The 24,425-nt window shown below is 44.8% G+C and overlaps 1 protein-coding gene across 2 annotated transcripts; it reads left to right on the forward strand.

The window, feature by feature from the left end:
• Positions 1-1,469: 1,469 nt before the first annotated feature.
• EPCIP (exosomal polycystin 1 interacting protein) lies at positions 1,470-21,434 on the forward strand. Of its 2 annotated transcripts, none has more exons than XM_068984378.1 (2): positions 1,470-1,543; positions 20,434-21,434. In XM_068984378.1, exon 2 carries the CDS (start codon positions 20,493-20,495, stop codon positions 21,147-21,149), a length of 657 nt encoding a protein of 218 aa, XP_068840479.1. In that variant the 5' UTR covers positions 1,470-1,543; positions 20,434-20,492; the 3' UTR covers positions 21,150-21,434. The 2 variants fall into 2 exon arrangements, with proteins under 2 accessions (XP_068840479.1, XP_068840485.1); XM_068984384.1 differs by lacking the exon at positions 1,470-1,543 and adding an exon at positions 20,270-20,336.
• Positions 21,435-24,425: the final 2,991 nt, after the last annotated feature.

The raw sequence follows: 24,425 nt of genomic DNA on the forward strand, positions 1-24,425 counted from the left end.
AGAATGGGTGCTTTTGAACCGCGGAGTCAGAGAAGACTCTTGAGAGTCCCTTGGACTGCAAGGAGATCCAACCAGTCCATCCTAAAGGAGATCAGTCCTGAGTGTTCATTAGGACTGATGCTAAAGCTGAAGCTCCAATACTTTGGCCACCTGATGCAAAGAACTGACTCATTTGAAAAGACCCTGATGCTGGGAAAGATTGAAGGCGGGAAGAGAAGGGGACAACAGAGGATAAGATGGCTGGATGGCATCACCGACTCAATGGACATGAATTTGAGTAAACTCCAGGAGTTGGTGATGGACAGGGAGGCTGGTGTGCTGCAGTCCATGGGGTCACAAAGAGTCAGACACGACTGAGCAACTGAACTGAAGATAGAGCGGGACTATATCTTTGTTTTGGTTTTTTTTGTTGTTGAAGTTTGGTTGATTTACAATGTTGTGTTAGTTTCTGGTGTATAGCAAAATGATATACACAGATACGTGTATATATATTCTTTCTCATATTCTTTTCCATTAAAGGCTATTGTAAGATATAGAGTATAGCTCCCTGTGTTACACAGCAGGACCTTGTTGTTCATCTGTTTTACATACAATAGTTTATACCTGCTAATTACAAACTTCTAATTTATTCCTCCCCCTCCCCTTCCCCATGTAGTAACCATAAGTTTGTATGATGCTATTTTGGGGAGGGGGCATGCAGCACAAAGCGTGGAATCTTAGTTCCCCCACCAGGGATCGAACCCACACCCCCATGCATGGGAAGCTCAGAGTCTTAACCAGTGGACCACCAGGGAAGTCCCTGGTAACCATAAGTTTGTTTTCTATGTGTGTGAGTCTGGTCCTGTTCTGTAAAGAAGTTCATTTGTATCATATTTTAGCGCTAGCTTTGGCAGCACATATACTAAAATTGCATCATATTTAGATTCCACAGATAAGTGATTTCATATGATCTTTGTCTTTGTCTGACTTACTTCACACAGTGTAATAATCTCTCGTCAGGACTACGTCTTTGGAGCTAAAATGAGTTCATTTTCTCTTTGGAACAACTACACTGGGACAATTTTTATACAAGTTCGGGTTATTTGCCGTAAGTAACAATTCACTGGGCCAAAAAGAGTGGAACAAAGCATGATCATGGTAGTAAAAGCATCAAGGAGTCTTCCACGCTCTACGTTTAATCCATTCAATTTCCTGCTAAAGTAGAATTCCTCACATCACCGTCAGCCCTTCAAGTACAGCATAGAGCAGCAGTCTCCTTTGACTTTTCTGGAAACTTTCCACTTTGGAACTCCCAAAGAGTGGCCAGCAGTAACCAAGACGGGTTCTCTTCTGCTGTGTGGTTCATGAAACTGGAAGGCTGGCAGCGTGCTTCTGGTTGCCATGGAAATGACCAAGGCCACTGGCCTTCTGAAAACGGAAAAGAACAGCAAGTGCAAGAACAGGCATTCCGTCCTTCCTGCCGGCAGATTAAACCAGCTGTCAAGCCTGAGTGAAGGATCAGCCCGGGAGTGAAGGAGACAACCTCTTAGTGGAACTCTGAGATGTAAGTCATTTCTCTGTTCTTTTTTGCAAAGCCTATCAGGCTTAACAGTTTTTAACAGCTTCAGATTTCTGCTGCATGGCAGGACAGTTCTGTAATGTTTGAAGAGCCACCATCAGCACCACCTTCTTCTGCAGTGTTTGCGTTTCCTGAATATAACGCACACTTATGAGTCACTTTCACCGTGAAACTCTCCTTTAAGCTTCCGGGCATGTGAATTGCTTTCTACTGAGATTCTCTTTCCTTTCAAAGGAAATGTTTTCAGAACATCAAGCAAAGAATGAAGTGGTCTTCTCATTATTCCCTAAATAGATAGACTCACTTAGGTTAATATTATGTAACAGATATCTCCGTGGAATCTGGGCTTCTTGTTTCTATTTTTAAGATCTGGCGAAAAGTAAAAAAAAAAAAAAAAAGAACAAGAACAAGAAAAATTCCAGCTATATTTCCTGTTGGTCTTTAACACTAAATAAGAACTCAGTGAAAGAGTTATGTGTTATATCGCTTTTCCTTATTGTGATCACAAGCAAAACTGGGAACTCTCAAAACGTTGGTTTTTATTATTTCTTTGCTCTGTTTTTATCTAATAATGTTATATTTATCTAATGGTGTTATATTTACTGTTTATTTACACACTATTCATTAAAAAACATAGGAAGACAAGAAGAAATCAAATTGAGATGAGCATCAACATTTAGATCAGTTAACTTTTTAAAAAATTGGCCCCTGTATTCAAAAGTGAAACAAACAAGATAAATACTATAGCAAAAGGCAACAGGCTTACAGGGATGTCTTAGTCAAAACCAGTAATCCTTACGCAGTTCTACAGATATTTTGTTGTTTCATAAATATGTTTTAGGGGAGTTTCTTAGCAATACGTGTGTTGGTGCATATTGAGGAAAGGAAATGTTTCCAAAGAACTGGGCATAATATTCATAAAAACCTGTCCTTAAAAACTACCAAAACTATCGGACCTCTTTTGCTTGAAATTTTTTTTGATGAAGGAGTGATCTCTGGGAAGTTTTATTACTTTTATTTTTATACCAAATAATTCAATGTAATACATTATTTAAAATAATGTTTGAAAAGGAAAAAAGACTTCACATCATATTTTTGACAGAAATTGGTCTGACAAAGCCTCTATGGAAATGAATACTTCTCAACAGCTGGTTTGGATCTCTCAATTTTCTTTTTCACCTCAGTATTTTAATTACTTAGACCTAGTATACTATCTCGGAGAAGGCAATGGCACCCCACTCCAGTACTCTTGCCTGGAAAATCCCATGGACGGAGGAGCCTGGTGGGCTGCAGTCCATGCGGTCGCTAAGAATCGGGCACGACTGAGCGACTTCACTTTCACTTTTCACTTTCATGCATTGGAGAAGGAAATGGCAACCCACTCTGGTGTTCTTGCCTGGCGAATCCCAGGGACGGGGGAGCCTGGTGGGCTGCCGTCTATGGGGTCGCACAGAGTCGGACACGACTGAGGCGACTTAACAGCAGCAGCAGTATACTATCTACCTTTAAAATTCAGGGTCCGTGGAATTTCCTGGTGGTTCAGTGGCCCTCTCACTGCCAGGGGCCTGGGCTGAACCCCTGGTTGGGGAACTAAGACCCCACAAGCCGTGTGGTGTGGACAGAAGAAGCAAGTCAGGCGCAGTGGGTCATGTCTGTGTCTGTGGTCAGAAGAGACCATCACCGTTTCCCGTGGCTGTGTGATCAGGGGCCAGATGTGCCGAGCTGGAGCACCAGTGGTCGGACTAGCTAAGGGTATACCCAGTCATTTGGGCTTCCCAGGTGGCACTATTGGTAAAGGACCCACCTGTCAATGCAGGAGATGTAAGAGACATGGGTTTGATCCCTGGGTCAGGGAAGATCTCCTGGAGGAGGACATGGCCACCCATTCGAGTATTCTTGCCTGGAGGATCCCAGGGACAAAGGACCCTGGCGGGCCGTGGCCCATAGCATCACAGAGAGTCAGACACGACAGAAGCAGCTTACCACGCATACAGGCACATCAAGCCATTTACAGGAAAGGCTTGAGGGGTTCGCAACCATTGGCTAATTAACTGTCACAGGAACCTGTGTCAAGCAGAAAGCTGTCTATTTTAGTTGCGACTGCCTATTGGCTCACTCTCGAGAAGCCTTTGCCCCATGTTCCCTGACCATGGTAACAGAAGTAGCATTCAACCAACGTTGTCCTTAAAGATCGAATTTACAAGTGTCTTCTTAAAAAAAAAAAAAACAAGTGTTCTGATGCTTGTGCACAATGGAACTCCCTTCTTTCCTTTTGTTTCCCATTCATTTAGCTTGAGGTTTCTACACACACTTGAGGTTAAAGGCCACAGAATCTAGTAATGGAATCCGAGGTACGGGATGTCATGTGAGTAGGAACTCAACTCTAGGATGGGAAATAGGACTGTCATTTCCATCATGACTCCCTAGAGTATATGTGGCTGTCTGGGTTCAAATCTTAGCTGTTTCCTTCTGGCTCTGTGACTGTGACCATGCTGTGAAACCTCTCTGTGTTTCTGATAATGAAAATCGGGTCATAATATCTACTTTTAAGATTATTGCAAGGATTAAATGATATAAGACATGCAATAATACTCCAAATAATACCTGGCACCAAAAGACGCACTTATTAAATATTATTATTAATATTAAGGAAGCATGTAGTTCCTAATTTCAGTCGTTTTCAACACACATGTAACTCCCACATTTCTTATTTGAAAGTACATTGCCTCTTATCAATGACTGTTTTCTATATTTAGCTAGTTTAACCCTGGGATCACAGGGCTGAGGGGCAGTAAAGGTCTGTGTGTGCGTGTCAGTCACTCAGTCAAGTCCAACTCTTTGTGACCGCATGGACTGTAGCCCACCAGGCTCCTCTGTCCATGGGATTTTCCAAGCAAGATACTGGGGTGGGTTGCTATTTCCTTCTCCAGGGGATCTTCCCAACCCAGGGATCAAACCCGTGTCTCCTGCGTCCCCTGCACTGGCAGGGAGATTCTTTTTCACTGTACCACCCAGGAAGCCCAAAATTTTGTGTAGTAAAATTTTAATGCAATAACGTCTCTTCTTCATCTAGCAGTCTGAACTTTCTTAGGAGTCAAGTAGTGTACATTTGACAAGTTAAGTTTGAGGTGTCTGTTAGATATTCAGGTAGAGCTATCAAGTGAGATGCTGGATACATGAGCGTGAAGTTCAAGGGAGGATTTGGGAGCTGGGTAATGATCAGCATATAGATAATACTGAAATGCAGGGGTCAGCATGCAATCTCCAAGGGAGTGGATATACACCGAGAAGAGAGCCAGTTGCTGAACAAGGGGTATGCAACAGCATCATGGAAGGAGAGAAGGTGCTAGCTCGATACTGAGAAGGAGTGACCACTGAGGTGGTCAGGTGGCAAGGAAACAGGAGCATGCAACGGAAAGGAAGAACAGAAGGGTCTTTGCTCAGGAAGGAGGGAGTGGGCAACCATATCAAATGCTAGTGAGCAGTCAGGCACAACGGGACAAGGAAATTAACCATTGGCTTTGACACACGGGACTTCCCTGGTGGCTCAGACGGTAAAGTGTCTGTCTACAATGTGATAGACCTGGGTTCAATCCCTGGGTTGGGAAGATCCCCTGGAGAAGGAAATGGATATCCACTCCAGTATATTGCCTGGAAAATCCCATGGACAGAGGAGCCTGGAAGGCTACAGTCCATGGGGTCGCAAAGGGTCAGACACGACTGAGCGACTTCACTTCACGTCACTCCACTTTGACACATTGGGGAATGGGAGTCACTGGGAACCTGATGACAATCATTCCAGTGGGGCCACCCTAAGGACAGCCTGATTATAGAGTGGCTTAAAAATCTGACATAAGCAAGCACTGACTTTCTATGTGACTATAGATTTGCTTATACAAGCTTGGTTTTTCCTTTATGGTTAACTGAGGTAGACCAATAAGAAGTTGGAGGCAGGCAAGAACTGTCATCCGTGAATCTAGTCTACCAAAGATTCATGAAAGATGTGAAGACAGTTTAAGAGATGAGGGTGGTTTCGTGTGTGTGTGTGTGTGTGTGTGTGTGCACCTACACTCAGTTGTGTCCAACTCTTTGCCATCCCGTGTACTATAGCCCATCAGACTCTTCTGTCCCTGGGATTTCCCAGACAAGAATCCTGGAGTGGGCAGCCATTTCCTTCTCCAGGGGATCTTTCCAACCCAGGGACAGAACCCATATCTCCTGCACCTCCTGCATTGGCAGGCAGATACTTTACCACTGGGCCCCCTGGGAATCCTGATGGTTTCTTAGCAGATGAGAAATAGAAAACACCTCTGACACGGGGCAACATAAGCAGTATGAGGTAGCATCTCACACACACACACACACACACACACACACCTATGCACACACGTCAGGACTTGTTCTAACAGTTTTCCCTGATGCCTCTTCTTTCCAGTTGTGACTTATTTCCCATTAAAGGACCACTTCTCATTTGCGTCTCTGAAATGCCTGATCTTCCAGGTCAGTAAGGAAGCCAAGATCTTCTCCAAGGCCAGGAGCTCTATAGGAGTCCTTTGTAGTGATGCTTAGTCACCACTTAATGGATGTTCTATTTGACCCAAATTTTGTTGTCCAGTGTATCCACTGGAGCCCTGCTCTTGTCACAAAAACAATCTTCTGTGAGTCATCAATGAGATCAGGAGGCATTCTTTTCACATAAAAGTCTCATTTTAGAATTGTTTTAGACGTACAGGGAAATTGTGATGCTAGCACAGAGAGTTCCCATGTACCCAACAACCAGTCTCCCCTTTTATTAGCATCTTACATTCCTGTAGTATACATTTGTCACCATTAATGAACCAATATTGATGCATTATTATTATTAACTAATATCCATATTTTATTCAGATTTTTTTAGATACCCAATGTCCTTTTTCTGTTCCAGGATCTCACATTACCTTTAGTTGTAGACATACAAAAACTCTTAAAAATCTTCCAAGAAAGCAACAAATTTCAAATTGCCTTTGGTTCCAATATTTGTAACTAAAACCACTAAAGGAAAAATTTAACCCTTAACTTTTCTGAAATCTAATCATTGAAGGCAGATGAAAGGAAAAAGCTTAAGGCTTACATTTTAAGGAAATAGTTTAAGGTACTTTATGGGACTGTAATAATGTACAACTGTTAACTGGAAGACCTGAATCCCTTTTTATTGTTCTGGAAGCAGGTAATTAAAATATTAAAGGTCTACCAGCATTTTTTGTTTCTCATCTCCTAGCAAAGGGATTACTCTGGCTTATTTTCCTTGGCAACCTCCCGCTCATGTCATACAGGCCCAGTAATTTGAGCAAATCTCTTCCCATATTAGTTTTATAAGACTGGATGCTTAAATGTTAGATTGTTGGGAAGTTTGCAGCAGGGTTCATATAACCTTTCAACCAAAAGCAATCCAGGCGATAGTTTCTGATGCCCACAAATATCTATGAGATCAATATGTACTCAACGCTGATTTTACTCATGTTTCCCTTTAGTCTGTGGAGTGAGGTGGAAGGATAGCCATCTGGGGCTCTGATTTGGGGCTCATGGTCCCCATCTTGGGTGACTGTGTTTCACCTTTCTGTGTCTCCATCAGATTCACAGAAATGGTCCAAGGCAACTGCAAACTTAGAGGATGCTCACTGGTAAAGTCACAAGAGGTTGGGGTTGCCTGTTGGGACTTACGCCAGATGTCATTCGATGGCCTTCAAGGAGATTCAGAGGCAAGACATGGGATACTGAGCTCAAATACACCCACTCTTTGACTAACACACAAGAGTCCATCATGCTTCCTCTCTCATGGCTGGGCCGTGCGCTGAAATTCACGCTGAAATGGATTTTGCTCGCTGATTTGATCACGTGCTACACTCCACAATTCTAGGAGGCAAAAGTAAGAGAGGAAGCAAAGGAGGGATACATGCACTCTGACTTAGCTAACGCAGGGATGCGCTTGAATAACACAAGTGTTTATAGAGGGCCTCCATGTGTCAGGCACCAGGGACTGGGAAACCAAGGTCAGCCAGAAGACCAGGGCTTTGTCACAGCAGAGATCCGACTTACACAACATACCAACAGCTGTGGGTCCAGCACCCAATGGGCAAACTGTGCGTGATATCAACATTCAGTTAAGCTCAGTGCTTTCAAAACATAAAATGCCTGTTTTCAGTTAGCTCTTAATTATCTCAGACTAGAAACTTTTGAGAACATTAGTTCATTTCTATCATTAAACACATTTATCTGAAAGCAGCAATCCAAGTGATACTTGAAGAGGTCCTGGCTTCCCCACCCGTTGGGCACATATAAAGCTAAATTAACACTAACTGCTTATAATTGATTGGTTTGTGTTCCCACCCTCCTGATACAGGTCCTTGCCTCCTTCCATACCACTATGTCTACACAATAAAGTCTCCTCTAATCATTTCTTGGGATCCCCAGGATTGCCTTACCTGTGTTCCCAAGGGGTCCTTTCATGTGCCTCTGTCACCGTTGGATGTTAACTGTCCCATGCTGCTGCTAAGGGGCTTCCTGTTGATTCACTTCCCAGAGAGCAGAGTTCAGGAGCATCCCAGTGTGTCCTCCAGGCGGGGCCAAATGATGCTGCCTGCCCCTCACTGTGCCAGACCTGGGCTACCCTCGGTGCAGAAGTGGGGAGAATGCCTCTGTCCCCCACCTCTAAGCCCCACATCTCAGAGCTCTTGAGAGCTGTCTAGGCAACCTCTGCCTACAGCTCCTCTGGACTCAGCCCACAGCTTTAATTAGTCTGGGTTGAAAAGACTGAGCTCTGAAAAATTGATACTTTCAAACCGTGGTGCTGGAGAAGACTCTTGAAAGTCCCTTGGACTGAAAGAAGATCAAACTAGTCAATCCTAAAGGAAATCAACCTTGAATATACATTAGAAGGACTGATACTGAAGCTAAAGCTCCAATACTTTGGCCACCTGATGCGAAGAGCCGACTCATTCAAAAAGATCTTGATGCTGGGAAATATTAAAGGCAAAAGGAGAAGAGGGCAGTAGAAGATGAGATGGTTAGATAGTCTCACTGACTCAATGGGCATAAATGTGAGCAAACTCAGGGAGACAGTGAAGGACAGAGGACCCTGGCATGCTGCAGTCCATGGGGTCTCGAAGAGTCAGACACAACTTAGCGAATGAACAACACCACAATGAAAAAGGAGACGAGTGCTGACGCTTCCCTCCACCAACCCCTCCTCCAGACCCCCACACATCATCATTATTCTGAGCCTGTTCTCCATTCAGATTTTCAATGCAAGCAGTGTGTTAAATGAACCATTACTTTAGAGGTTTGCACAGGTGGCGTTTGAAATGCTCTAATATCCCAAATATATATATTCCTATTATTACTATTAATTTAATTCTGACATTACAAAAGTCATAGTTTATGAATAGTACTAAAGTACTCTGGTGGAGTGGAGAAGGCGATGGCACCCCACTCCAGTACTCTTGCCTGGAAAATCTCATGGATGGAGGAGCCTGGTGGGCTGCAGTCCATGGGGTCGCGAAGAGTCAGACACGACTGAGCGACTTCCCTCTCACTTTTCACTTTCATGCATTGGAGAAGGAAATGGCAACCCACTCCAGTGTTCTTGCCTGGAGAATCCCAGGGACGGGGGAGCCTGGTGGGCTGCCGTCTATGGGGTCACACAGAGTTGGATACGACTGAAGTGACTTAGCAGCACTCTGTTGGAGAAGACTCCTAAGAGTCCGTTGGACTACAAGGAGATCCAACCAGTCCATTCTAAAGGAGATCAGCCCTGGGTGTGCTTTGGAAGGAATGATGCTAAAGCTGAAACTCCAGTACTTTGGCCAACTAATGCGAAGAGTTGACTCATTGGAAAAGACTCTGATGCTGGGAGGGATTGGGGGACAGGAGGAAAAGGGGACAACAGAGGATGAGATGGATGAATGGCATCACGGACTCGATGGACATGAGTCTGAGTGAACTCTGGGAGTTGGTGATGGACAGGGAGGCTTGGCGTGCTGCAATTCATGGGGTCCCAAAGAGTCAGACACGACTGAGCGACTGAACTGAACTGAACTGAAAGTACTCTGTGCATTAATATTACAGTTCTTATGATTAGTTGTGATAGTGAATAGCACTAATAGATATATATTAATATTACAACATGCATCTTGCATTATTCTTATTTTAACCCTGTGTGGTTAAACCCTGTGTGGTTTCATTCCCATGCTATTTTAAGAGAAATGATTAAGAAAAGACTCTTTAGATCCAAAATATCCAGTGAGTTTAATAATCACAAAAACAGTTTAAATTGCATCTCCCGAAGACCTGAATTGCACACTTGAAGCTGATTCTGCCTGAATTCCAACTTGGGGAAACACAAACTTGTACTTTTTCTTTCTCTGGATGAGGAAAGCCATCAGATGACAGCAAATAGTTGAGGTCCTACTGTGTAACTCTAAAGAGAAACCGGTCGCCTCAGAGTCACAGTGAGCCCACTTTCCTGGCCCTCATGATGAGCTTTGTAAACCTCCATGGAAGGGAAGTGATTTTCGTCAACAGGCACAGGGTGGTGACTTCAGGATCACCTAGGAAGGTGTGTGAAAACCGAGCGGCTCGTCCCACGGACAGGGTGTATGCCACGGTGGAATGTGAGGAAGAAAGAAACGGCAACACTCATCCCAGTAAGAAAACATTGGGGAGAAACCCAGATTACCTTCAACATCGTAAGCGTTGAGATATTAAACACTAAGCATATCATTCCTCTTTCCAATATCAGCTTACATAGTGTTTATATAGTGTTTATCTCTAACCTGCTTCCTGCAGTGCACTTGCGGACCAGAGTCAAAGAAAAGGAAAATGCTGAAAATCCTTTCTTTTCTTTTTTTTTTCCAAAAAAATCCTTCTCAAGGTTCTTCACCTAAAGCCTTCATCCAGCATCTCGGTGAGAATCTCATCCATATAACAGAGAGTAGCCAATATTTCCCCTCTGGCCTCCATGGGCAGAGTGATATCACAGCCACGAACAAGTGGGAAGTGAGCCTGAGATCAGATGGCCACTGGGTTCTAGACAAGAGTCTCACCCCACACTTCTCCCATGCTTCTATCTATCCTTTGCTCTCCCTCTAACAAGGAGCAAGGTAGGGATAAGGCTTAAAGTGCAATTGCCTTGGGCAAGAATGTGTTTATTTAAATCTATATTAATGCTTACCTGGAGTGCTGCAGTCCATGGGGTTGCAAAGAGTCGGACACAGCTTAGGGACTGAACAACAGCAAAAATCATTTTCGACCCTTATATGAGAGTCGGTTTTTAGCACCGGGCACCTGAGTTTGAGTAAACTCCGGGAGTTGGTGATGGATAGGGAGGCCTGGCATACTGCAGTCCATGGGATCGCAAAGAGTCGGATACGACTGAATGACTGAACTGAACCTGGAAAGAGTGGATGGAAAGGAATTAAGATGAAGGTACAGCAAGGGAACATCAGGGCGACCTCCTCCCCACCTCCTCAGTTCCACCCTCTTGGTTCTCTCTACCCCCTCAAAGACTCCAGATATTGAAATAAATTTATCTGGAGAGCCTGGAGTTAGAAGGAGTCAGCAAATGGAGAAAGATAAACCATCAGAGAAAATGCAAGTGAAAAGTGTTTTTTCACTTAGAACTCTTTGTTGCCTGGTCTCTGCTCTTGTAATTCAGACTCCACCTGGCACCTCCATGAGCTTCCATAAGCACAGATCTACCCAGGTCGCCCCTGATTACAAACCCTCAGCTCCTAACTTTTGTCGCTTGCAGGGACCTCCAAAGAGGGTGTGTATATACACAAGCCAGTGAGGTGGAAGTGTGAATCACTCAATCATATCCGACTCTTCGTGACCCCGTGGACTGTAGCCCACTAGTGGGCTCTATCTGTGGAATTCTCCAGGCAAGAATACCCACTCCAAGGAGTGGGTAGTAATGTCGTTCTCCAGGGGATCTTCCTGACTCAGGGATCAAACTCAGGTCTCCTGCATTGCAGGCAGATTCTTTACTGGCTGGGCCACCAGGGAAGCCATTTTCATGATTCATCTCAAACATTTTAAAGTCCATTCTTTTTGTGTATTGTTTACAATGTAAATAATGTTTAAGTGTGGTATTTCTAAAACCTTTATAAATTAAAAATTATATCTGTTGGAAAGGGTTCTTATTTAAGGAGTGAAGATCAGAAGAGTTTGGAGACCAGACCCCTTAGCTTGGTTGGCACAGTCCCAGCCTCGTTCCTAGCCTCGTGACCCAAAGACACACTAAGTACTCTAGACTGAGATTTTGCTGAAATTGCTTTTCTGTCTTCAGCATCTCAGCTTTCCTTATCCCAGCCTCTCTCTTCTCAGTCCAGGCAGCACGTTCTTTGGGAGTCTTTCGCATTCCTGCCCAACACTCCAGCTGTGTCTTTAATTAGCACCTACCAGTCACTTCACTTTACAGTTAGTTCCCCAGCTGTTTGTTCCCATAGAGCGTGCAATGTTGCTTGGGCAACCTGTCAGGCCGCTGTGGTAAGTGAGGCCATCTTTCCACTGTCTGTGTCAGCAAGCAGTGGGCACCCTTTGGATAAAATAATCCAGAGTGTGGGTACATCTCTCCCTTTATGGGACACACCCAAGATTCCAAATTGTCTCCTTTTCTGGAATTTTTATCATTTTCACCACCTCCAAATATTAGAGGAGTTTTGCAGGGACACCCTCTAGGGATGGCATTTGGGGGAGACATCCTTGCCTAGCTCCTCAAGTTCTGCATCCAAGTGGTTTTTTTTTTTTTTTGGACATCCAGACACTGGATTTCTTCTGCCTTTCTACCCCGTGCTGCCATTCAGAATTATATTTCAGACCGTCTGCTTCTTACTGGAGCATCTCATCAGTGTCTGGTTCTCTTACTTCTCTAGTTTCTTCCATTGAGTCTTTTCCTTAAATTGCCTTTCCGCTTAAAAAAAAAATCACTCCTAATTTCAAATTAAACTTACTTCTGAATTAAAATTTGAGATATCTCTTCAGTTTTAATTGCTGCAGGGATTTGGAGAACGTTACTCTATATTCCCACAGTCGTTTTTCTTGTCTTCTGTGTTAAGACTATAGAATTCAAAACATCGTTATTCATGACATTTCAAATCTGTTTTCAGGAAAATGGTCCAAATGCTATCCTCCCACTGACACACTATCTCCTTACTAGTAATATCTTCTTATAAACAAAACCAGTCCAGTTTGAAACATTCCCTTTGGAGCCAAGTATAAACATTATCTAAATTTTGGGTGTAATCCTAGATTGGGAAGGAATCTGTGTGGAATTTGTTTTGAAGTTGTCTGATGTCTGTATCTGCTCAATTCAGGAGTCTTTGCTTTTGTGCAGCTAGCTGTTCACATTAATTGCACTCAGGATTTTCCAAGTGCAATATAAAAACGATATTTGCACTAAGTCTGAATAGGACCTCTGGTTTCTGGACATGTTCAGTGATTCCATGATCAAAGAGTCAATGATCATACATGGCTTTCAGCCTCTTGCCTAAAAGGCTTAGGAGGATTGACACCACTTGAGCTTTTGCCGTGGTTGCATAAAGTCATTCTTTGTGTCTTACAACCTAGGTGTGGTCAGTAACTTTTAGTGCCCACCAATACCCATGCTGTCCTCTTCCTTCCTGGCACACTGCTGGGCATCATTTCCAAGCTGCTTGCAGTCAGGTGGCTCAGTTCTGGCCCATGAAATGCGGGCGGAAAATGCTGTGGAGGGCCTGAGGGCTCTAGAAGTTAGCATTAAAAAAAAAAATGAAGCCTGAGTCCCTGAATGGCTGCATGGAGCCGAGTAAATCCACCTTATGCTTTTAACGGCATTAGACTGTAGTGTAAGGAAGCAATTAAACCTTATCCTGGTTTCACTACGCATTTGTTCATTTGTGGGCAGATTCTAGCATGGCATAAAAAGATGGGCACAGATGGATCCCATGCCCCCTGCCCCTTCCTATGTCCCTGCCCCTAGGGTTGTGGAGGGGGTTCATATTAGGTCACAGCAGGCAAATCTCAGTGATGGAGTGAACACAGGAAAGGCTGGGACACTGAGAAAATGATGTGTCAGAGCAAGTCAGAGGATTCCAGCCCCACAGAACCCTCACTGGCCTTTCCTACTGCTGCTCTGGTTTCCTACTGCTGTCTAGTCACAGCTATGGTTTCTCCAGTAGTCATATATGGATGTGAGGGTGGACCATAAAGAAAGCTGAACACCCAAGAATTGATGCTTTTGAACTATGGTGTGGAGAAGACTCTTGAGAGTCCTTTGGACTGCAAGGAGATCCAACCAGTCCATCCTAAAGGAAATCAGTCCTGACTATTCTTTAGAAGAACTGATGCTGAAGTTCCAATACTTTGGCCACCTGATGCAAAGAACTGACTCATTGGAAAAGACCCTGATGCTGGGAAAGATTGAAGGCGGGAGGAGAAGGGGACGACAGAGGATGAGATGGTTGGATGGCATCACCGACTAGATGGACATGAGTTTGAGCAAGCTCTGGGAGATGGTGAAGGACAGGGAAGGCTGTTGTGCTGTAGTCCATGGGGTCACAAAGAGTCAGACATGACTGAGCAGCTGAACTGAACTGAACTGAACTGACTGCCACTCCTGCCATCTTCATAAACTGTCCATCTCTCTATCCTACTTTTTGATTATAAAAATTCTGATCACCCTATGATAATTACATAGATAATGTTCCTTTTATCTTTCCCACTCAAGAAATATTCCTCTAATCGGATATTACCTCCCCTGTGAACTAAGCCACTCCCAGGGAGTCCTAGTGCAGACTGAATATCCCGTACAAGTTGTGGTTATGATTATTATCATGCGACACTGTGACTATTGGTTCAGTGTGTCCTTGACTAGAGTGTAACTCCTTGGCAGAGCTCCTATTGGCTTTATTTTCTCCACTTCTAGCACAGTCCAGGCACAAAGCAAGTGCTCAACAAATGTTTACTGAGTGAATGAAAAAAGCCTAGTTTATCAAATGTCAGGGCACCAAGACTCCTTCAAGTGCTCAGTATAGAATCCCAATTCAGACTGGCTTGAATAGGGGAAAAGTGTGGTTCACATCTTTTTTAAAAAATCAGGAAAGAATGTCACTACGCCATGTGCCACAACTGCTGCATCACTGCCCTGGAGCCCTTGAGCTGCAACTACTGAGTCCACGCACCTGGAGCCTGCACTCCTCAACGAGAGAAGCCTTTGGAACGAGAAGCCGGTGTGCCACAGCTAGACAGCAGACCCGCCCTCTGCAACCAGAGAAAGCCACTGTGCAGCAATGAAGACCTAGTGCAACCAAAAATAAAATAAATCATTTTCTTTTAAAAAAGAAAGAATATCGGGCATAGCTTGATCTGGGTGCTGAAAAACAAAAAAGATTGTTAGGAATATCTTTCCACTTCTTATCTCTGCTTTTCTCTGGGTTGGCTTCACTCTCAAGCTCACCCCTTCTGGACACTTGGCACTTGCCAACGGATCCATGGTTCCCTTCTACAAGTTCAGCAGCCTCCAGAGAAAACCATCCTTCCCATGGCGCCACCTCAACTATGGGTACAGGCAGATCAAGCGGCTGGGATAGGGACCTGTCTGCAGGTCCAGTGGCTGAGACTCTGCACTTCCAATGCAGGGGGACCAGGTTCGATTCCTGGTCAGGGAACTAGATCCCACAGGCAGCAACTAAGACCTGGCACAGCCAAATAAATAAATATTAAAGGGGGGTGGGGTGGGGTGGGGCAATGTGACACACTTGCACCCATTCTGCTTACACCGGTCTGGAATTTACCTCCAAATGAATAGTGGGAAAGAGTCTGCCTGCAATGCTGGAGACAAGGGTTCGATCCCTGGGTTGGGAAGATCCCCTGGAGAAGGAAATGGCAACCCACCCCAGTATTCTTGCCTGGAGAATCCCAAGGACAAAGGAGCCTGGAGGGCCACAGTCCATGGGGGTCACAAACAGGCGGACAAGACTGAGCAACTGAGCACGCACGAATACATATTAATACGTCATGAAAGTCGGGTGCTCACAATCCACAGTCAAGAAACCTAAAGAAAAAAACTCACTGTAAGACTGAAGGAGAACAATGTCCACATAGCATCTTTGAGGAAACCACGTAAACCCATTACCAGGGACACTTGGCCCACTCTGTGCCCCTTCACGAGGCCCCATGCATCTGGCCTCCTTGGTCTGGCCTTCAGTCTCCCTGACATCCAGGAGGCAGGGCTCCCGCTGAGGTCCGGCCAGGTCTTTGACTGCTGGGAAGTTGCTCACAAATCCCTTTGGGGATCTCCAGCCTAACTTGTTCCGGGAAATTCATGTTCTTTTCCTGTCTTCAGTTCAGTTCAGTCACTCAGTCGTGTCTGACTCTGCAACCCCATGGACTGCAGCACGCCAGGCCTCCCTATCCATCACCAACTCTTGGAGTTCACCCAAACCATGTCCATTGAGTCAGTGATGCCATCCGGCCATCTCATCCTCTGTCGTCCCCTTCTCCTCCTGCCCTCAATCCCTCCCAGCATCAGGGACTTTTCAAATGAGTCAGTTCTTCACATCAGGTGGCCAAAGTGTCTTACCCCTGTCTTTTTCCACCTGTGCCTCTGATCAGTATCAACACTTAAGAGAATGATATCAATACTTTGTTGCCAGGTTTCAGCTGATGGATAGATGCCCCTCCCTTCCTTTCTCTCCAAGGCTGGGAACAAAGCAGGCCAGTGGTACTGGCGTCAGCATTCCTAGTCCAGGGATGACGAGGTTTCTGGGACATGAAGTCCTAGAAACCTTCAGTGGAATCTGGGACAAATAATCATCTAAAATTGTCTTGTAATTAATAAATTATGCACTGTTCCTTACTAAATGGGGTACTTACCATCACATTGCAACACAATTTAAAACCGTTAAGCCTCTCGTTCAGGGAGAATTATGGCTCTACACATTTCTCAAACTCTTTCTTTTGCTACAAAATCAACTAATGAATAAATCCTTTAAGAAAACCCTGTGAAATATAGATACTACTAAACGATGTAAACAGGCAGAAAGCAGGTCTAAGAACTTGCAGTAAAACACACTCCGATATGGATGCTGGGTACGGTGCATGCAAACAAGAGGCGTCTGACTCTCCACTAAGCTAAAGTGGCAGAAGGGACACAGTAAACAAGAATGTGTCGAATCTGTGTATTAAACGTATTACTCAGCCATAAAAAAGAATGAAATAATGCCATTTGCAGCAATGTGGATGGACCTAGAGACTGGTGTGGGGCTTCCCTGGTAGCTCAGCTGGTAAAGAATCCCCCTGCAATTCAGGAGACCGTGGTTTGATTCCTCGGTTAGGAAGATCTGCAGGAGAAGGGCTAGGCTACCCACTCCAGTATTCTTGGGCATCCCTGGTAGCTAAGCGGTAAAGAATCCTCCTGCCATGCGGGAGACCTGGGTTGTGACGATTCCCTGGAGAAGGGAAGGACTACCCATTCCAGTATTCTGGCCTGGAGAATTCCATGGACTATAGTCCATGGGGTAGCAAAGAGTCGGACACGACTGAGTGACTTTCACTTTCAGAGACTGGTGTACTGAGTGAAGTGAGTTAGAGAAAGACAGATATATGATATCACTTATATGTGGAATCTGAAAAAAAAGGTATAAATGAACCCATTTACAAAGCAGAAATAGAGTCACAGATGTACAAAACAACCTTATGATTACTAAGGGGTAAGGGAGGGAGGGATAATTTGGGATATTGGGATTGACATTTATACAGTATTATATATAAAACATATAGTTAATAAGGACCTACTGTACAGTACAGAGAACTCTTCTCAATACTCTGTAACGACCTATATGGGAATAGAATCTAAAAAAGGAGTGGATATACGTATGTGCATAACTGAATTACTTTTTTGTACAGCATAAACTAACCCAACATTGTAAATCAACTAAACTCCAGTAAAAAAAATTTTTCCAGTAAAAATTAATTTAAAAAAAATTTTTTTAATCCATTGTGAGAAAGGAGAAAACCACTACTTATACTTTTTTTTTTCCAGCATTATTCACAACTTTATTCACAAACACGGTACTTATACTTTTAAAAAAGGTAAAACTCAAACTCTGTGGCAACTTCAAAATAAACATAAAGCACTATCAAACGTCTTATCCAGTTTCTTGAATGGACTCTTAGCTTGCCTCTCTGCTATGATCCTATGTGTGTATCTTCAGGAGTTCAGTTCAGTTCAGTTGCTCAGCCGTGTCCGACTCTTTGCGACCCCATGAACTGCAGCACGCCAGGCCTCCCTGTCCATCACCAACTCCCGGAGTTCACCCAAACCCACATCTATTGAGTGGGTGATGCCATCCAACCATCTCATCCTCTGCCGTCCCCTTCTCCTCCTGCCCTCAATCTTTCCCAGCATCAGGGTCTTTTCAAATGAGTCAGCTCTTCGCATCAGGTAGCCAAAGTATTGAAGTTTCAGCTTCAACATCAGTCCTTCCAATGAACACCCAGGACTGATCTTTAGGATGGACTGGTTGGATCTCATGCTGTCCAAGGGACTCTCAAGAGTCTTCTCCAACTCCACAGTTCAAAAGCATCCATTCTTTTGCACTCAGCTTTCTTTATAGTCCAACTCTCACATCCATACATGACCACTGGAAAAACCATAGCCTTGGCTAGATGGACCTTTGTTGGCAAAGTAATGTCTCTGCTTTTTAATATGCTGTCTACTAGCTTCCCTGGTAGCTCAGTCGATCCCCAAGTAGGGAAGATCCTGTGGAGAAGGAAATGGCAACCCACTCCGATACTCTTGCCTGGAAAACTCCATGGATGGAGAAGCCTGGTAGGCTACAGTCCATGGGATTGCCAAGAGTTGGACACGACTGAGCAACTTCACTGACGGACTAGGTTGGTCATAACTTTCCTTCCAAGGACTGACTTCCTCAGTTCAGCCTTCTTTACCTTCCTCTTTTGCATAGGCGCCCTCGGGGCAGGATCCATCCAGGTTTTGTTTCTTTCTGTATCTTCACTCTCCTAGCCTCTGGTCCTCACACGCAGGCCTGGCCCACCTTGGGCACTGGAAGCAGAATCAAGTCCCATGGAGCTCTTTGCTCATTTTCTCATTCTGCGCTGCATCCCCAGGGCTAGCAAAGTGCCTGCCACCTAGGAAACGCCCCATGAGCAGCTGTTGGATGAATGGACGGATGCCATTGTGACTGCTGTGAACCAATGTCTCACCTCCTGTTCAGGTGTACTTGGCTGAGACGATTCGTTATCTCCTTACCCTCACTCCAGCTCCTGCTGATGGCCTTGTGCTGCCCGTGTACCCGCCCTAGCATTCTTAGCTCTGTCCCCTTCGGGTTTCGCGCTGACCTGAGCTGCCCTCTTATAGCCTCATCTTGCTCTCTAAAGGGTTTGGGTCAGCCTAGCTCCTTTCCCGCCGTCACCATCTTCTCTGGACACATGTTTATCCCCCTGGGCACTGACTTTCCATCGGTGTCTCCTTAGCACTCCTCCTGCGGGGGCCGTCACCAGATCCTGTTCAGAGGTCTCATTCCCAGCATCTTGCCGTGCCCACCGCCATATGGATAGATACCCTGGATTATATTGCCTTCTCTCTTTGGTCATCAGCTAAGTCAGCGGAAATTTACTTATTTCTGAAAAACTGAAATCTGGTGTCCTGTTTCACAAGGTGTGTCATTTCAATCACACCATAAAAGAAGACCACACACACATCAATTAAACGCCAGACACCCATAGGGCATTTTCACCCAAATTGGACATCAGGGCTGCTCTTTCAATTCAGCATGCATTCCTACCTAATTTGATCACTTATCGGTGTTTACATACTGTTTCACATTTTGGAGAAATCAGTTCATAGGACTTCCCTAGGGGTCCAGTGGTTAGGAATCACCTGCAAATTCAGGGGGCGCGGGTTCGATCCCTGATCTGGGAAGATCCCGCATGCCGCTGAGCAACCAAACCCACGTGCCACAACTACTGAGCCTGCAAACTCGAGCCTGTGCTTGGCAACAAGTGAAGCCACGGCAACGAGAAGCCTGAGCGCTGGAAGGAGGAGTGTCTGCTGCTACCCACAACTGGAGAGAGCCCATGAGGCAGCAAAGACCCCGTGCAACCAACTGAAAAATAAAAAAAAAAATTAAATTGATTGATACGGTTTGTTTGGGGGAAAGGAGTTGGTAAATCCGGATCCCTGCGGTGAATTGCTGTGCAGTGGGTCTTTTCCTTGTCTAGTGACACGGTTAATGTGGACTACAATCCTGGTCTCGGAGACCAGGAAAATATGAACGGTAGTATAAACAGAGTGATAAGAGGGAGGGGAGCGTGTTTGTCTAGTTAGACATTGAGGTTTACCATTAACTGTTTCATCATCGGTATGCATGCTGCGTTAACAGATAGCACGTGGGTAGCCGATTCCAACAAGAAACCGCTTGTCTCCTGAATTCCAGGAAGTCAGATATTGAGGGGGAGGAGGGAATGTGCGTGCTGAAGTGGGTAAGACAGACAATACCCTCCAATCACTCCAGTTCTCCATCCGCGGGCAGTAGGTCTCCTCCCCCGGCATCTACTCTTTGCTTGCTTGTTGGCATGTTCGTCTCACCACCAGAAGACACCACCGGGAGTTTTCCAGCTCACTTTTTCAGATTTTAGGGGCCTGGTTGCTGCCCTCCCCCCACCCCCACCCCAGGCTCTTAGAAAAGAGCATGCCCTACACTTGGGCTCCTAGCATCGCCTGCCTTTGCTGAAACTGCAAGTGAGAAAGTTTACGACATGTTATTTCGGGGGTTCCTTTTTTCCCAGAAGTTGCTCGTTTCTAAGTAGAAACGATAACAAAACTTATTTTCTTTCAGGTGAGTTTCAGTGAATCGGCTCATGAAGGGGAACCTGGCTGGCCTGCGCTGAGACGAGAATGGCAACTCCTTCTGGGCACAGCTTCTTTCTGATCGGTGCGCTGGGCGTCTTTGCACTCAACTGCTTCACCAGGGCTCAGAGGAACGGCACGCTCATTTTCACCAAGGAAAACACCATTCGGAAGTGCAGCTGCTCAGCAGACATCCGAGACTGTGACTACAGTTTGGCCAACCTGATGTGCAGCTGTAAAACCGTGCTGCCTCTTGCCGTCGAGCAAACGAGCTATAGTGACCGTCTGACCGTCTGGTTCACAGACACGTCTGCGCTGGGGCTCCTGCTGAACTTCACGCTTGTCCGGGACCTGAAGCTTTCCCTATGCAGTACCAACACTCTCCCCACTGAATACCTGGCTATTTGCGGTCTGAAGAGGCTTCGGGTCAGCACGGAGGCCAAGCATCCCTCCCCTGAACAGAGTTTACTCATCCACGACGGTGGGGAGAGCGAATCCAGAGAGAAGCCCACATTCCAGCGAGGCTGGCAAACATGTATGTATCTCTCCTTCTTAGATATGGCACTCTTCAACAGGGAGTCCACCTTAAAATCATACAGTGTTGCGAACTCTGCCAGCATGGCCAACAACTTCCCCTGCTTTTCCCACCTTAAAACCTTCCCAGTTCTAAACAACAAAAGCTACGTCGTCACCTTCATTTACTAACATCGTAGCTGTGCCCGGTCCTCCGGGGACTTCGGCATCTGCTGGATGATCTCAACAAGGGATCTGTGAACAAGGTCATGGGTATTCCTAGCCTCAACTTCACTTCTCCTCCAGCCTCCTTTCACACAGAGCCAGCCCTCTGCTCCACCCATGCCTGGCCCTGGGAAAACAAAAATAATAAAAAAGCCTACTAGAGGCTAGATTTTTGCTACTAAGGGAGGGTAGGGAAATGTCAGATCAGTGCACCCCAAAGACTGCTTAGTGGAGCTCAGCAGAGGGGATGAACCCTAAAGAAAGGCGTCTTCCAGGATTTCCCTGGATACTATAGATAGTATCCATTTTTAAAAATTAAACCAATTTTTTAAAATGGCAGTTATGGTGATGTGGGGGTTGACACTTGCCTTTCAATGCAGGGGATGCCAGTTCGATCCCTGGTCAGGGAACTAAGATCCCACATGCCTCATGGCCAAAAATCCAAAATATGAAACAGAAGCAATGTGTAACAAATTCAATAAAGACTTTCAAAAAATGAAAGAGAACGGAAAGTGTTAGTCGCTCATTCTTGTCTCACTTTCCACAACCAGTGGACTGTAGCCCACCAGGCTTCTCTAGCCATGGACTTCTCTAGGCAAGAACACGGGAATATGTAGCCATTTCTTTCTCCAGGGGATCTTCTCGACCCAGGGATCACACTTGGGTCTCCTGGCAGATGCTTTACCATCTGCCATCTGAGTCACCAAGGAAGCCCTTAAAAAAAAAAAAAAAAAAAAAGTTCACATCAAAAAAAAAAATCTTAAAAAAATAAAAGCATCTTCCTTCAAAACATTGCCTTTTTTCTCCCCCTCTTCATGTTCTTACATAGGCTGGAATTCCCCTACTTAGAGAACGACAGACTTCAGTGGTTTGGGGACAAGGAGCCCCTCAAAATGATTAAATCCTCTTAGACTGGTATTTTCCAAACATCTTGTAAAGCACATTCACACTGAGAAAGGGAAGTCCTGTGAGTGTGTTCAGTGGCGGGGAGTGGGGGGCGGTGGGGGTGGGGAGGGTTGAAGCCTGGCGGATATGGTGGAACCTTAGGGCTGAATGAGAACATCAGGGTCCAAGAGGGAAGTCACAAAAGCCAAGTGCATTGGGGTTTCTGTTGCTTAGAACGAGGCCTGAATCCGGGGAAAGCTCTCTCCCTCTAGCCCTTCTGTCCCTCCCTTGCCTTGCCACCTCCTGCCTTTGGCCCGGCTACGCTGCTTCCCCACTGTTCCTCCCCTCCTCCTCCTCCTGCTCCAGAAATCAGAGCTTAGATTAATACCACTGGAGCTGTGTTTGACTACATTAGGGGCTAGCCTGGGACTGTAATAACCCCTTTATAACACTACTCGCATGAGTAAATACATCCAGATTACTGATGGATGACTAACAGAAGAACTTTTAGGGCTTGGTCCATTTGGAAGTTTAAGACTGGAAAGTGAAGACACTCTGTATGATGGGGTTAACATAAAATGCTTTATGTGTGTTCATACAAAGAACTAAGGCAATATTTTTCATTAATTTTCACTGGAGGATAGTTGCTTTACAAAGTTGTATCAGCTTCTGCTCTCAGCAAAGTGAATTACCACACGCATACACGTGCCCTCTCTCTTTTGGATTTCCTCCCGTTCAGGTTACCAGCCAGCACGGAGGAGAGTTCGCTGTGCTGTACTGTGGGTTCTCCTCAGTTATCTATTCTATAGGTAGTATCCATTTTTTAAAATTAAACTGATTCATCATTGGACAAAGAAAATCTTCCCTCACAGCAACCCAACTCAACATTAAAGTGGAATATAAAGAATCTGTGGCAATTATGGTACAAACATCTAAACCCAGAATGCAAAAAGTTGGAATGTATTGGATGCATGATACCATAATGATAAAAAATAGTTCTACCATGAAATAACACACATTTTTCTCTTAGCCTTAACACCAGGTAGCTGAAATAACCTCAAATGTTTCCATTTGCTTAACTGGTGAGAGATTTGGCCATTCAGACTAATTAGCATGGATCTATAATGTCAGTGCTTAAATTAGGCCAGAGCTAAGACCACGATACCAATTTTAATAGAAAGATGTAATGACCTTATTACTGACATTGTATGTGAGAGGTAAGATTAAAGTGGTAGAAAAAGATAAATAAGGAAACAAAAGAGAAGGAAAGAATGACAAGGATATAGATGAAAAGATTAATATTAAATATATTTACTGTCATTAGTTACTGAAAATGTAACAAATGGAATTTTAATAATTTTTATTAATAAATTATAAAATGTACTGGTACTACAAATTATGAGTATTTTAATGTGCATATCTTCCATTTGGTGACTTTTAATAGCTTCAGAGCTCTTTCACATATGTTTTAAGTAATTCTTACAAGAAATACTTTTTGGGTCCTTCTCTGGTGGCTCAGTAGTAAAGAATCTGCCTGTCAATGTGGGGGACACAGGTTTGATCCCTGATCCAGGAAGATCCCACATGCTGCAGAGCAACTAAGCCTGCATGCCACAGCTACTGAACCGGAGCTCTAGAGCCCAGGAGTCACAGCTACTGGGCCCACACGCTGCAACTACTGAAGCCTCTGCTCCCCAACGAGAGAAGCCACCGCAACGAGAAGCCCAAGCACCGCATGCAAGACAGCCCCCCGCTCACCACAACTGCACAAAGCAACAAAGACCCACTGCAACCCCAAACAACATTTTAACAAGTGAACAAGAAAGGAGTAAGTAGTATATAGTGGAGCTATATGTAACCTTGCTCTGCATTTTCCAAGTCTCCTGTAAATGTGTTATTATGTTTTCATAATTAAAAAAAAAACTGATGTTCCAAATACAAAAAAAAAAAAAAATTCTGAGCACAGTGATAAGTTCATCTTTGATAGGAAGAAGTTCACTTTTTTCAGTTTCCTGAGTGGAGCCAAGAGAAGTACAGATGCAAGCAGGTGTGTAGATGTGGTTCCCTCTGATGCTTCTCTATTGTCAGTAAAGAATTAGCTAGTTATTAGCTGGGAATAGAATGAAGGATTTGAGAAGAGGTATATAACATTCCAGTGCTCTTGCCTGGAAAATCCCATGGACGGAGGAGCCTGGTAAGCTGCAGTCCATGGGGTCGCTAAGATTTGGGCACGACTGAGCGACTTCACTTTCGCTTTTCACTTTCATGCATTGGAGAAGGAAATGGCAACCCACTCCAGTGTTCTTGCCTGGAGAATCCCAGAGACAGAGGAGCCTGGTGGGCTGCCATCTATGGGGT

Source organism: Capricornis sumatraensis, chromosome 1, assembly GCF_032405125.1.
Source record: "Capricornis sumatraensis isolate serow.1 chromosome 1, serow.2, whole genome shotgun sequence".
Lineage (NCBI taxonomy): Eukaryota > Metazoa > Chordata > Mammalia > Artiodactyla > Bovidae > Capricornis > Capricornis sumatraensis.